A 12994-nucleotide genomic window follows, 5' to 3' on the forward strand; every position below is an offset into this window, starting at 1 on the left:
GGGTGGAGGATCCGTCCACGCCAGGACAGAACAGGCTCCTGACGTTACGCAACAACTTGGACTCCGCGGTTAATGGACGAAAGAAATAACCCCCCCCAAGAAAAATGTAAAACGATGCTCGTGTAAGAATCTGACTTGGGTCGTCGCTATAAAGAAGCGGCAGCGCTGGCACGGCCGGAGAGGCGGATTTGGCAACTGCCAAGAGCGCCACATTGGTGAGGACAGCAAACTGTGTGAGCCAATTAGAGGCCAACTGTTAAAGAATAAAATCACAGAGCAACCAAATAGCAGCAATTGTAGGCTCATTAGACACATTCTGTAAATAAAATCGCACTGCAACTGTCAGTCATAAGCATTAGGAAGTTGACTTGTTGTTGGGTCACATTTCTGGTACCAAGGATTTGTTACTCGTGTTAAAACAATGACATTAAATAAGATCCACTGTCAAGAAGATAATCGGGGGGCATCTGATGCGGAGCATGAATGCACAGTGCATGAAAACACAATTTTTGGGTTTTCAGTCAAAATTTTACAATATGTGTTTTTGTGAATCATGTCTTGATGGTGATCAATTTGTCACATATAGTAAAGATTCGGTCATGTTTAAGGCACACTACAACTAGAGGGATGCCAAGAGCAACAGCAGTGCATTAACTAATCCTGAAAACTGGCAACTTCACTAGTTCTGGAACTACAGTCCCCGAATGAATAAATGAATGGATGAATGCTGCTTGATATATTAGACTGTATACAGTGAGTTTTTTGTGGGTTTTTTTTTTAGCCATGTACCCTGGTCTACCGCTTGGTTTTCTGCCCCATCCAAGCATAAAGACATCCAAAATCACTTTTTAAGTTGTTGTTGCTGAGTCAACGATACATTATCGAATGCTGGTGTCACTTCTGCTGCATTGAGCCAAAGAGGACAAGTAGCAGACTTTGTTTTTACTCTGTGTGCAATCAGTCCTAATCTACATATTTGTCTGGTTGTCTAGATGGAAGGGATTTCATAATATTCTAAATATTTAACTTTTTGAAAATTATTTGTTTTATTGTTATATTTAAAAAAAAAAAAAAAAAAAAAAAAAGGATAGTGTTTGTCAGAGTCGGATGGTTTTTCCTTGTATGTTTTGCATTTTCTAATACATTGTCATTTGCACGTGCATTCATCACTTTTTTTTTTAAAGTGAGTAAATCTCAGCGAAGCAGTAATCCAGTTCCGCCTGAAAACCAGCATATTAATTTAATAGCTCTTATAGCGATTTGCTATTTTGTCTTTTCGCATAGATCAATATTTCAAAATGTAAGTGAAGTTCAATGTGTCAAAGAAGTATCAAAATCTAAAATCGGTCAAACAGTACATCGATGAATTACTGAAGAAACTATTTTCTCATGTAAAATCTGTTATTGCTCGGTTCTATGCTTCACTGCCCAAATCTACCACTGTGGTGCTGAAATCCAGTTCTAATTTTGCAACAGCTCCTGTTGCACCTTTTTCTTTGAGCTTCTCTGCAGGTATAAAACGCAATACCCTCAAAAGGACACTTGCGTTTGGTCCCAGCATCTCTTTTCAAGAAACATCCCCACAAAGATTCACGGCTATTTCAAAGCAGCAGTAAACCCGGCGAAAAAGGTGTACACAACTTTTTGCAGGGCTATCTGGGACCACAATGGTGTGGTTTGTGTTCTCGCTTCACAGAGAGAAAATCTCCAGATTCCTGTGAAGACCTTGTATGTTCTCCCTCTATGTGTGAGGGTTTTGTCTCTTTACTCTCTACCCAAAAACATGCTTTTGAGGCTAAATTGTGACTCTCAATTGCCCAGAGGTGGTGTGTGTCTGTCTGTCTGTCTGTGTGTGGGTGTGTGCATGTGTGTGTGTGTGTTTGCCTTGTGTTGGACTGACAACCTGTCCAGGGTGTATCTTGCCCTTTTCCCAAAGTCAGCTGGGACGAGCGCCAGCTCTTGCTACACTGGATAAAGCTGTATGGAAGACAGATGGGTGCTGCTTCAGCAGCCTCAAAGCGATTTAAACTGTCATATTCATGCAATGTAGCACACACACACACACACACACACACACACACACACACACACACACACACACACACACCACTGGTGACGGCTGCCATGCAAATTGTTCAACCTCCACTGGGGGCTATTTGGGATTCAGTTTCTTGCACAAGGACACTGACACATGAGCGAGGAGTGAATCGGCATTGAACTACCAACTGCAGCTACAGCTGCTTATGACCACAGTTTAATGATAACCTATTAAATCTAAATAAACAAAAAAAAAAAAAAATAAGCTCCAAAAGCTCACACACCAATAATAAAGTTGTTGACGGAGGACAAGCATATTGAAGAAACATGAAATGCACCCACGAGTGTGAATGGTCTTTGAAAGAAACATTAGTGGACCCACTCTGCAGGAGAGTGTGTACGCTCCAAATGTCCCCAACATGCAGGGACTACATCTGATTACAAGTCAGCCGTTGCAAAAACACCATCATTAATTGTTATGATTTTTTAACAGCGTAGATCGGCTCAGTAATGTCAGCTGCAGTGCACTATCCGTCTTAAGTTTGCTAATATTCAAGCCAACCACGGCGTTTGTGATTCACCTCCAGCTGGGGAAGTTTGCTGAATGTCATCTACCCATTTCTCCTTATCTCTCTCTCTCTCTCTCTCTCTCACACACACACACACACACACACACACACACACACACACACACACACGTACACACACAAGTACACACTCTTTCCTAATGTTTTCCTATAAGGCCCTACTTCAGCTCTCAAAAAAGTCGAAAAAAATGAAAGGCCTTTCTTCATGCGGTTTACGTTCCACGTACGTGTTTGCATATGTTGTCTCTGCACCATTAAACCTCCCACGACACTCACAAATCGATGCTGTAGTGCATTTTAATAGACAATACTGAAGAATTATCCAAACTGCACAATAAAAAGGAGATCGATGACCTTATTTCAGTGGATTAAAGAAGACTACCATGAATTGTGGCATTGTTTGCCTTCCTTGCCCTAACCTAGAAATCAGTTTTATTGGCTTTCACCCTAAACACACTGGTACATCCACACCATCAATTAGACATGAATTCGGCAAACAGATGAGGAGACCTGGGATCATACAAACGCTGGTCTGAGGGGACTCACCTCTCTTGGTCAGCACTACGGAACCGGGGCAGAATCATCTGTTTGAAGCTGCTGGTCCGGTCCAGTTTGGGCTGACTCTTTGCCCTCTTGATGGAGCCCTTCAGCCTTCGATTGAGAAAACTCTGAAAATTGCACAAACCAAAGAAATAAGGTCATTTTTTTATCAAGCCGGCACAACGACATCACTCCATGAGCTTCTTCCAGTGGGGCTAAAAATAAATCTGCAATGTTGAAAAGCTTTTGTCGTGCGCCTCGTGGCCCTGGTGTGACTTGGCCGTACTCACCGGCTGTCTGAAGGGCTGCGGGGTCGCATTCGGCGGTGTCTCCATGCTTGACTGTCTTACAGAGGCAAAACTTGCCCTGCGAGATTGGTCTACAAGGAAAAAGTGCCAAATAAGTGAACAATAAAAAAAAAGATGGGGAAAGATTTTAAACCTTTACAGCAAACATGGAAAAGCTACTTTTTTAATGTAATACTGTGTTTTTTCTTTATTTACCCACTGCTTTCGTTGGTCTCTTACTATTTCATGAAAGTCGAATTCATGAGCTGCTGTGTTATGGCGATTTTCATTCATCATGTTGCTGTAGGACTGCATATATAAATGCAATCAAATTTCACAATGCAGCATGTGTCAATAAACCCCAGCTACACTAATTTGGCAGCCAATTACAAGATAGAAATACAGAAAATCAAATTAATTATGTCGTTTTCAGGATTATCCAAATATTTAATGTCTTGAATCTGGAGCCAAAACCGATTCAATTTATTATAGTTGAAAGAGGTGTGACTGACAATTAACTGTGTGTGTTGGCTCACAATACAAAATTTCTCACACACTGCTGAGAATTCAAACAACAGATCTAAGAAGAATAAAACACATTGGCAGAGTATTGCATAATTATTACATAAAGGGTCGCAAAACGGCTGAGCAGATACTGTAACTGCAATGTTGAATAACATTTTGAAATGTCACATTTTCACATTGTGCATCATCACTTCAAATCATAGGACCTCTTGACACGGTCATTCATAGCACACAGTTAATTCTAACGCACAGCTGCCTCAGTCACATTTAGAAGTGGGGAAACAGAATTAGAAAACACAAACACTTTTCACAAGCAGGAAACCAGGACAATGAAGCTCAAGCTGAAGATTGACACCAACAAGAACAAACAGCTACAGCTGCTCCCCCCCAGAAAAAAACAAAACAAAACAAAAAAAACCAACCCACAAACAACAATAACACTGTGACAGAGTGAAAGACATCTGTATGTTCTCTGGAAATGCAGCTACTTTTCATCAGAAACTTTTTGTATCCGGGGCCGGTGGGAACTGAGGCGAAGGCCTGATGCGGGAGCTATATTGGAAGGAAGACTCCAATGAGTCATGTTGAAACGGATGGTCTTAGTCTGACTTCGGGTGAGTACAAACTCTGAAAAAGAACATGGATCTATAAAAGCATGAGCAACTGTCTTCAGGGAATCATCATCTATGATTTCTCTACATGGCTGTGTGTTGACCACCGGGGATGGAGCCAATGCAAAAGAATCTTATATTGCGCTGTAATCTTTACCTCTGTGTGCGAGCAGAAGAAATGTAGGAGAAGTTTTTATTAACAATGCAATGAAGGCACTTCTTCCTGGAATCTCCGACTGACAGTTATTTGCTGTCTCGCAGAGAGGGCAGTCATCACGTTCTTGTAATTACAAAGGCCTGGGCTTTTCTGTGTGTAGATTGCATGTTCTCTCTGTGCATAGGCTTCCTACAAATTACAGAGTATCCACAAAGTGTAAAAGTGAATTTTTGGAAGACTTTTCTCTTCTTTGAACTTTAAACCCATTCTGAATAAGGCTAAAGATTAACCGTTAGTACAGTAAACATGCTCCAGCATCAACTATCTGGTCGTCTTCCAGCTATGTCACTTCAGTTCTCCCGTCACAGGAGTCATATTCAGTAAGTTGTGTCTTTGCAATGCACTACAGTCCTGTCCAAGCTGCACTCTGACCTCACCGCAAGTACATCCCCGGATAAAGCTCGCCGTCGGCCATTATGGCAACAATCATTTGTGCTCGTGTATAATCCTTGTGCCCGTACCTGGAATGTGTGTGTGACATTTGATATGTCCTTGTGCCTCTAAATCAGATGGATTATTTCAAGATTTGTCCATAAACTGGGTGTTCTTTGCCCTGAATCTAGCCTGGCAGGTTCACTATGTCAGGCTGTGTGCTATTTTCCTGCACTGTGGGCTTTGCTGCGCTCGAGCAGCACTTAGTCATTTCAAGCCTATATTGCAGGCCCTGACAGCGAGCTATTACAGGCTCTGGCAGCTGAAGGAGCAAGAGAAACTCCACTGAATGCAATAAGTAGGATAAACGTTCATGATTTTACTTTGGCTCTGTTAAACTGTTTTATCACTGCTTTCTTTGACCACGTTACATTAGCTTAGTGATGCAGGAAGTTGTGTGAGTGAACAGCAAATACATGTCGATTAAAATGCAAAAATAAACAATAAATACCTATAAAAAGAACAAATACATGTACGCTGTGTAATTCTTTACCTCCGAATTGAATTCGTGGATCAAAGTATTAAGACACGCCGTCTCAATCTGCCATCTTCAAAGAAGCTGGATGGTATTGTGTTACCTGCTGAACATACAGTCATGCTGCAGAGCGAAGCTAAGCAGCTCCTGGCTGTTGTCTTAGATCTAATTTATAGATATGAAGGCGATATATCTACAGGGAAACAAATAACCAGGGCTCAATACTGTCGAACGTCACTTGTAGTAGTTTTTGTATCCTTATAAAGACATTTTATGAGCACAACAAAAAATGTGTTCTCTTGTTCAACCTCTTAAAAAAAAAAGGAGGAAAAAAGTGTCATTCGGTTTTTGAATAGGTGTCCTACTTCCAGCCACACACAGTTCGGACTCTGTAATAACACAGCAACACGAGGCAGAATGAGCCCCGTCAAAAGAGAAAACGCAGCTTTTTGCATGAGATGATTTTCAAATGTGTTCAATGAAGTCAGACCTGTTTTATTTGGAGGCATTTTGTCAAACTGTTTATGCACACGAATAGTTTAGTGGTTAGAAGTCGCATCTCAAAGTGAGGAAAAACCATCCATTTAATCCCAAGTTTGGAGACGTTTCCTGTGCTTGCATGCTTCCCCCCTCCATCATAAACCTGCACGCATGCAGGGGGAATGCCGCCATCGAGCCTGGAATCAAACTGAGGGTCTTCTCACAGTGAGGACGGACTGCGAACCACTGCATCACTGTTTCATGAACAAAGTGGGTATAATGGCTGCGCAGATGACAACAACAGCCTCACGTGACGTGTCAAAGCGTGATCAAGCTGTACGTTGATCCTCACTCGCCTCTTTCATCTTAACGTGTGATTGATCTGTTGAGCCTTTTTCTAAATTACCTATTACCCAAAGGAGTTGTCTTTTTCTATTTTTTTTTCCCCTCTTTGCAGCAGAGAATGAAGACACTCTGTCATCTGATGATTTCCCTGCTCCTAAAGCCTGTAAATAGGCTTCTCTCCAGGTTCTATTCTCAATCCTAGCTAATTGTTTGGTATCCATGGAAACAACTCCAAGGGCTCCTACTTGAACTGTAGAAGATGTTGGCATAAAACTGCACAATAACGACGAGAGAGAGAAAAGCAAAGTAACACTTGTGTTTTCCGCCGTGTGTGAGCGAAGCGGTCGAAGCCTGTCGGCCCGCCAGGACGAGGAATCTTCCTCGACGGGAGGAGACGTTTCAGTTTGTTCTGCGAGAGAGCGAGAGACAATGCAGATCCAACGACCTTTGCAGGGGGAACAGTCGTCATATTTCCACCTGCCACTGAAAGCAGTCTCCCGCAACATGCAGCGATCTAAGTAAACGTGACAAATCAGAACACATGGATGTGTTCGCAACGGGCTATTCTGAATGTAAATTGCTGTCAGGACGGAGTGTGTGGGTGGCAACAGCCTCTAGCTAACTGTGATACAGGCGGAGAGAAAGACAGAGAGTAAGGCTGTGAGTGGGTGTTGCAGAAACATACTCAACCTTTAGCATAGATATCGCTATTAATACAGATTGGAAACTTAGCTTTTTTTTTCTTTTTTTTTTTTTTAATAAATGGAATAAAATCCTGACCTTTTAAACAGGATGGTGTTTTTTGTTTGTTTAGTTTTTTTCTCCTGTTGGAGATTATATAAATAGATGAAGCAAAAGCACATAACGTGCTACCTCTACGGCACGTAAACAGAACGACCCAAACAAAATCCTAATTATAAAATTGTAATTCAAATAATCATGAAATCTCCCTCTATTCATTTTGCTATGAGATACGCAAATTCAAACCTCAGCTATCAATCTAAGCGAAGCCAGACTTATTTCCAAATATGCAACAAGAGGAGTGTCTGCACCATCATCATAAGTTTATTTAATTAATCACTCACCCTGAGCAAATCTGTCTTATTGGTTTACTTCGATCAATCACAACAAGCAATGCCACTGATTCCTGCTTCCATGTTAACTTACATAACACCGCCACACTGCATGAGGAGAAAAAAGGAAGAAAAAAAAACCCTCCTCACACAGATCTACTCGAGGTCAATGAGACGGAGAGCTGCTAGAAGCTCACTCAGGCTGCACTGAAACACAGAAATGCTCACAGCAATGTTACCGCGTCTAACAGCATCATGAAGGATACAGCATCCAAAGTCTGCAGAATTCACTTTGTATAGAAGTCAGTGGTTTGTGAGTAGGAGCTCAATAAATTTCACGTTTCATTTGGTAACAATGATTTTGAGCCAATATGTAACAGCTAATCGTGTGATAATAGACAATCGCATAATTTTAGCCATTTTAAATGTAATAAAACCAATGAAGTAATAACTTGTCAATAGTGTTACAGGATATTTTGTCAATTTTGTAAAAATATGTACATATTGAGTCGTCATATTCATTTATTGAGGGTTTATACTTTGAACACTCTCAATCGGGATTGTGAAAAGACATTCTATTTTATTATAATATTGGCAGATTATTACATTAATGCCTTTATTACATTCAAAATGGCCAAAATTAGTATCTTACTGGCAGTTATTACATTATCCGTTCCCACAATTTTGACCTTGAAGGTTTACTTGTACTATTCTAAATTGAAAGCTTCCTCAGGAATATATCTCAAGTGAAGTATTTTTGGCAAAAAGGTAAAATACACAAAATAACTGTACACAGACATGTTAGCAGGTGCTGCATGTGAAACAGCTGCTCTTTGTTGTTAGAAACAGGGTGATGCGAAATTTTAGGTTAAGTGACAGGGAAATGTCATTCTTGCAGCACTTTGACATCTGTGTGAAGGTGGATAACAGAGTGGCTTGAAAGCGTCATGAACTTCCTTTGTTGCTGGAAATAACATGAAACCTTCTCCCACCACGTAAAACAAATCAAAATGAATGTCAGATCAACTTTTCCCCAAAGAGGCTTTTATTTCTCATTATTTCAGACTTCTTTTTTTTTTTTGTCACAACCATGTTTGTTCAAGTGTTTCTGAAAGTTTGATTTCATTTCGTCATTTGATGAAAAAAACCCCAAAATAAAAACGTTTCTAATCTACCAAGCTGCACTTATGAGCAATATTAGCATGTTGATGCTAATCCTCATAGTCTGCTTTGTGATCAGGACACAGAGATGCAGAATCCCTGAAAGTAACCAATGTTTGCTTTGACTAATGCAAAAACTACTGTTTTAAAACGTCTTTAACCAACACTGATCCAAAACAAACAGATCCAAAGACACAAAATGAGCTGATTTCTCGGTATATTATAAAAGCCGTTAATAGCAGATCACAGTGGCAGTTGTTCTAAAATCTATTTAAGACGTTGCCTCCTCTCAAATTATACCTGTGTCATCTGGAGGATACGACTCAGAAAAAGAAGAGTGCGGTGCAGATTCTCTTTAACAATGTGGGACAATACAAGCTTCAGGGTGGTTACGTTAGAGACGAATTCAGAAGACATAATTTGCATGTTTTATGCTTTTTAGCATTTGAATGGGTGAAATAAAGTCACTATGTACAGTATAGAGTGAGTCACATTTTGAAACATTTAAATAATGAAAGTATTTACCAGCCGACGTGGGTGTTTTTTTTGTCACTGGCACACTGAGTCCAAAAGAAAAAAAAAACATCTTTAAATGAGGAATAAAAGCATCTCTGAGGTACCTTCTGCGTGTCTGCAGCACATTTCAAAGTCACAATGGCTACGAACATGGTTTGATTCACTGCATTAATGTGGGAAGCCACATCTTTTTGCAGACAAACTGAGTGGGCTTCACACCATTGTGACTGTTGGTAGTAGTGATGGTTGCCGTCCAGTTTGTGGCAGTGTTTCCAGTCACGCTCGCAGGATCTCGTTACATCTGGTCTGGAGCCTCCAGTGACTCACAGACGGGCCTGCTGGGGCGGACTCATTCATGTCGCACTCATGTTGTCTGCGTAATTGCCATATTTCAACTAGTAAACACTGTTCATGTGCACAACCAGCTGCTAATTACAACACGGGACTCTGCTCTTGTTCTGACAGCTCCCAGTGTCCAGAATATAAATGTGTCTCCAGAACCCGACTCATGATTAACTGCTTCTTTTCAACACACTATTTTGTCCAAATGTGACACTTCTGAATAGATGGCAAAAAATTGATAAAACTGAGCGAAAATCATTACAATTAATTTCTAATAGATTTATATCTGGGCTCATACATGATACTTATGTTGTTTCCAATAGATAGATATATATATACACTTAAATACAGTAGTTAATGTTATTTTTCTTGTTTGTTTGGGGTTTTTTTCTCCATATTTTCCATCACATCTGCCATGTTTAGTTCATTGGCTTTGCAGTATTTGGTTATTTTTCCTTGATTTTTGTGTTTATTACTTCTACAACAGGTGTGAAAGTGAGAGATGTAAATTGGTTTTTGAAAATAAAAAGGTTTAAGAAATCAATTGGCAATTTTTGTGAATTAATCAGTTAATTTCACTTTTATTTCAGATTGAAAATTCTATCAGTGCAATAGAATTTATTCATTCATTTGGTCATTTGCCATACTGTATATATATTTTGCATGCAGATATGAAGATTGATTCGCACTATATTGCACAGCCATGATTTTATTTATTTTGCTATTTCTGTGCAACTGAATACATTTCATAGAATATGAAGACCGTTTGGTTTGATATGTTGGTAAATTCTCATAAAAATGGTAAAAACGATCAAACTTTTCTTAAGTTTTAGATGGACTTCAATATTTTGTTAACACATATTGTAACCTACATATATCTATAGGAAATAACTTTGTGTGTGGCGTTTTCTGGCAATCTGGGGCCACGTTTACATGTACCCGGGTATTTAAAAACCTGTGAGTAGTAGCTCTGAACTAGGTGTATGTGCAGGTCCATGTAAATTAAGACTTTCATGTAAACATAGAGGGGGAAATATCTGTTTTTGTAAAAACCTGGATTTGTGTCCTTAGAACAACGTTCACATGTTTATTTGCACAATGATGGACTGACAACCTGTCCAGGGTGTATGTTGTGTCCATCTGTATTTACCTTTGGGCTCCACAACCTTGATTTAGGTAAAGTTGTAATGGATGAATGTACATGCGTATGAATCTAATATTTTCCGCGAATATATGACATTTTAACATCATATGTTGGCAATTGTGTATATTAATGATTTGCCTACTTTTATTATGAATTCAATGTGTCCTTTTTTCTACAGTTCATGATGCATACAGTATGTATGTTATTCACTTAGTGCTTTGCATGCTCAATTTTGTAGGTAAATTATGTGTAAAATGTTTTTTATTTTTATTCTTATGGCTTCTGAAGGGTCACATTATGAAAATGCCATCATATTATGTGCTGTGTGACACTATAACTGATAAACTGTATGTTTTATCCAACAGTGTAATGTCTCGAGGAGCCAAACTGATTTGTGAAATGTAAAAATCACTATAATTTATGGACTTTTTAGGGGCAAATTTCACCTAAATGCTATCAAATTTTGCACTTTACAGATTATTATTATTTTCAAGTCTCATAAAAATAAGAGTAAATTTAAGTGTTTTTTTGAAAGAGGGAGTTAATTAAGTTTGGCAGTTGGTTTGTGATGTTATGTAGCACACCAGGCTACAGTGCTGACTACAGCTGCAGTTGTTTTTTTTTTGTTTTTTTTACAATCAAATAATTAATTGTTGTGTAAAAAGCTTTGTAGAAAAAGAACAAAGCTATATTGTGTGTGTCGATTCCAACATTATTTGAAGAGCTAAAAAAAACTAAAAGCCTTACAAGAAGATGTCTCCACATATCGCAAGAGAAAGGTATGTCATATATTTTGGTTCTTCTCAAGTAAACACCCTTTTTAAACAATGCACACTTCTATAAATGCGCATTACAGGACTCAAGCAACTCCTAAGAAGCTTGAAGATGCTTCATTTTCTTTTGTGGATTAGAGCGGCATCACAGCTGTTGAAACGCAGCAGATGGAGTCAATGTGTGGAGAAAGTTAAGGCCGCTCATTAGCGCCGCGCCGTCCAAACAATCAGCTTGCATGACTGACAGGAGCAAAACCTCATTTCATCAACTTCATGGCTCTTTGACATGCTGGCAGCAGTGCCCCGGGAGCTTCGACACGGTGTGAGCGCGAGCAGCGATTTACAAAACGGGAAACGGCACTGGAGATGTACACTGCTGGCATGTTGCTGCCTGCTTTCAAATGCAAAGCCAGGGAAACATTACAGCTGTTTGAAGCTGTTAAAGAACCCTTCGCCTCCAGACCCAAACATGGAGAAATTAAAATAGCTCCTCTTCATGAACCTGGTATACATGGCACCCAAAAGTTAATAAGGCTTAATTACATAACGATATATATATATATATATTTATTTATTTTTACTTTTTTTATTTTTTTAACTCTTAGGCTGATGGGTTGCTGCTGAGTGACACCGCTGAGAAAGTGTGCTTGGTTCAGAGTCACTGTGCTGCTATGTTTAGAAGCAGCACTGTAATCAAGTGAATGTAAACTGCACAGGAGAGGGAGAGCTGCAGGATTTAGAGAGGAGGTGGGTGGAAGGGCTGAGGAAGTGGGGCTGGTGTGGGAGCCACAGGAAACAACCTGCCATCAGCTTGAATCTGACAGATATTTCTGGGGGGGGGCGGCAAACAAAGTGACGTCCAGCTTTCTGCAGTGTCGCCACCATTTCTGAACACACATGCAAAAGAGTAGCCTCCGTAAACAGAATGAAGTTGCTACCCGTCATGTGTGTTTTCCAGCATGATGCCAGTTTCTCTCCTGCCTGTCCTTCTGCTGTGTGTGTGTGTGTGTATGTGTGTGTGTGTGTGTGTGTGTGTGTGTGTGTGTGTGTGTACTAGCCAAGAGGAGTGTGGCCTAGTTACCATAGGAACGTGTTTGCAGCTTGTGCACCGCTCTCCACCAAACTACCTTCATTTTTACTAATGTATTTAGAGGCATTACTGCGATGCTTGTAAATGAGCAGACCCAAATTAAAGAACTGAGAATGAAATCAAAGAGATCAAGCAGCAATTTGAAGCCCTCAACAGCGACTGCACTCTGATGTTCCTGCGGCGTCTCACCGCAGCGCAGTTGAAAACAGATCCAGCCTCCACTGAGAAGCCCCCCTACAGCCCCAACCACCCCGTTTGTTTCCTCATATCGCCACTAAACATTGCTGTGGCAGCTGCTGATGTCGGAACTTAAACAAAAGCTTTACACAGAGCGCTAACTAACTGCAAATTATTATTTT

General features: G+C 40.0%; 1 protein-coding gene across 1 annotated transcript in view; it reads right to left on the bottom strand.

Annotated features, from left to right (window-relative positions):
• Positions 1 to 12994, bottom strand: part of syngap1a (synaptic Ras GTPase activating protein 1a) — a gene marked incomplete at its 5' end in the record, with an annotated part of 40339 nt that overhangs the window by 26655 nt on the left and 690 nt on the right. Inside the window, 2 exons of the mRNA XM_080516422.1 lie at positions 3171 to 3292; positions 3455 to 3543. Of these exons, the coding sequence (XP_080372548.1) occupies positions 3171 to 3292; positions 3455 to 3543 (211 nt within the window). The remainder of the gene's footprint in view (positions 1 to 3170; positions 3293 to 3454; positions 3544 to 12994) is intronic.

This window comes from Blennius ocellaris (assembly GCF_963422515.1).
Source record: "Blennius ocellaris genome assembly, chromosome: 20".
Lineage (NCBI taxonomy): Eukaryota > Metazoa > Chordata > Actinopteri > Blenniiformes > Blenniidae > Blennius > Blennius ocellaris.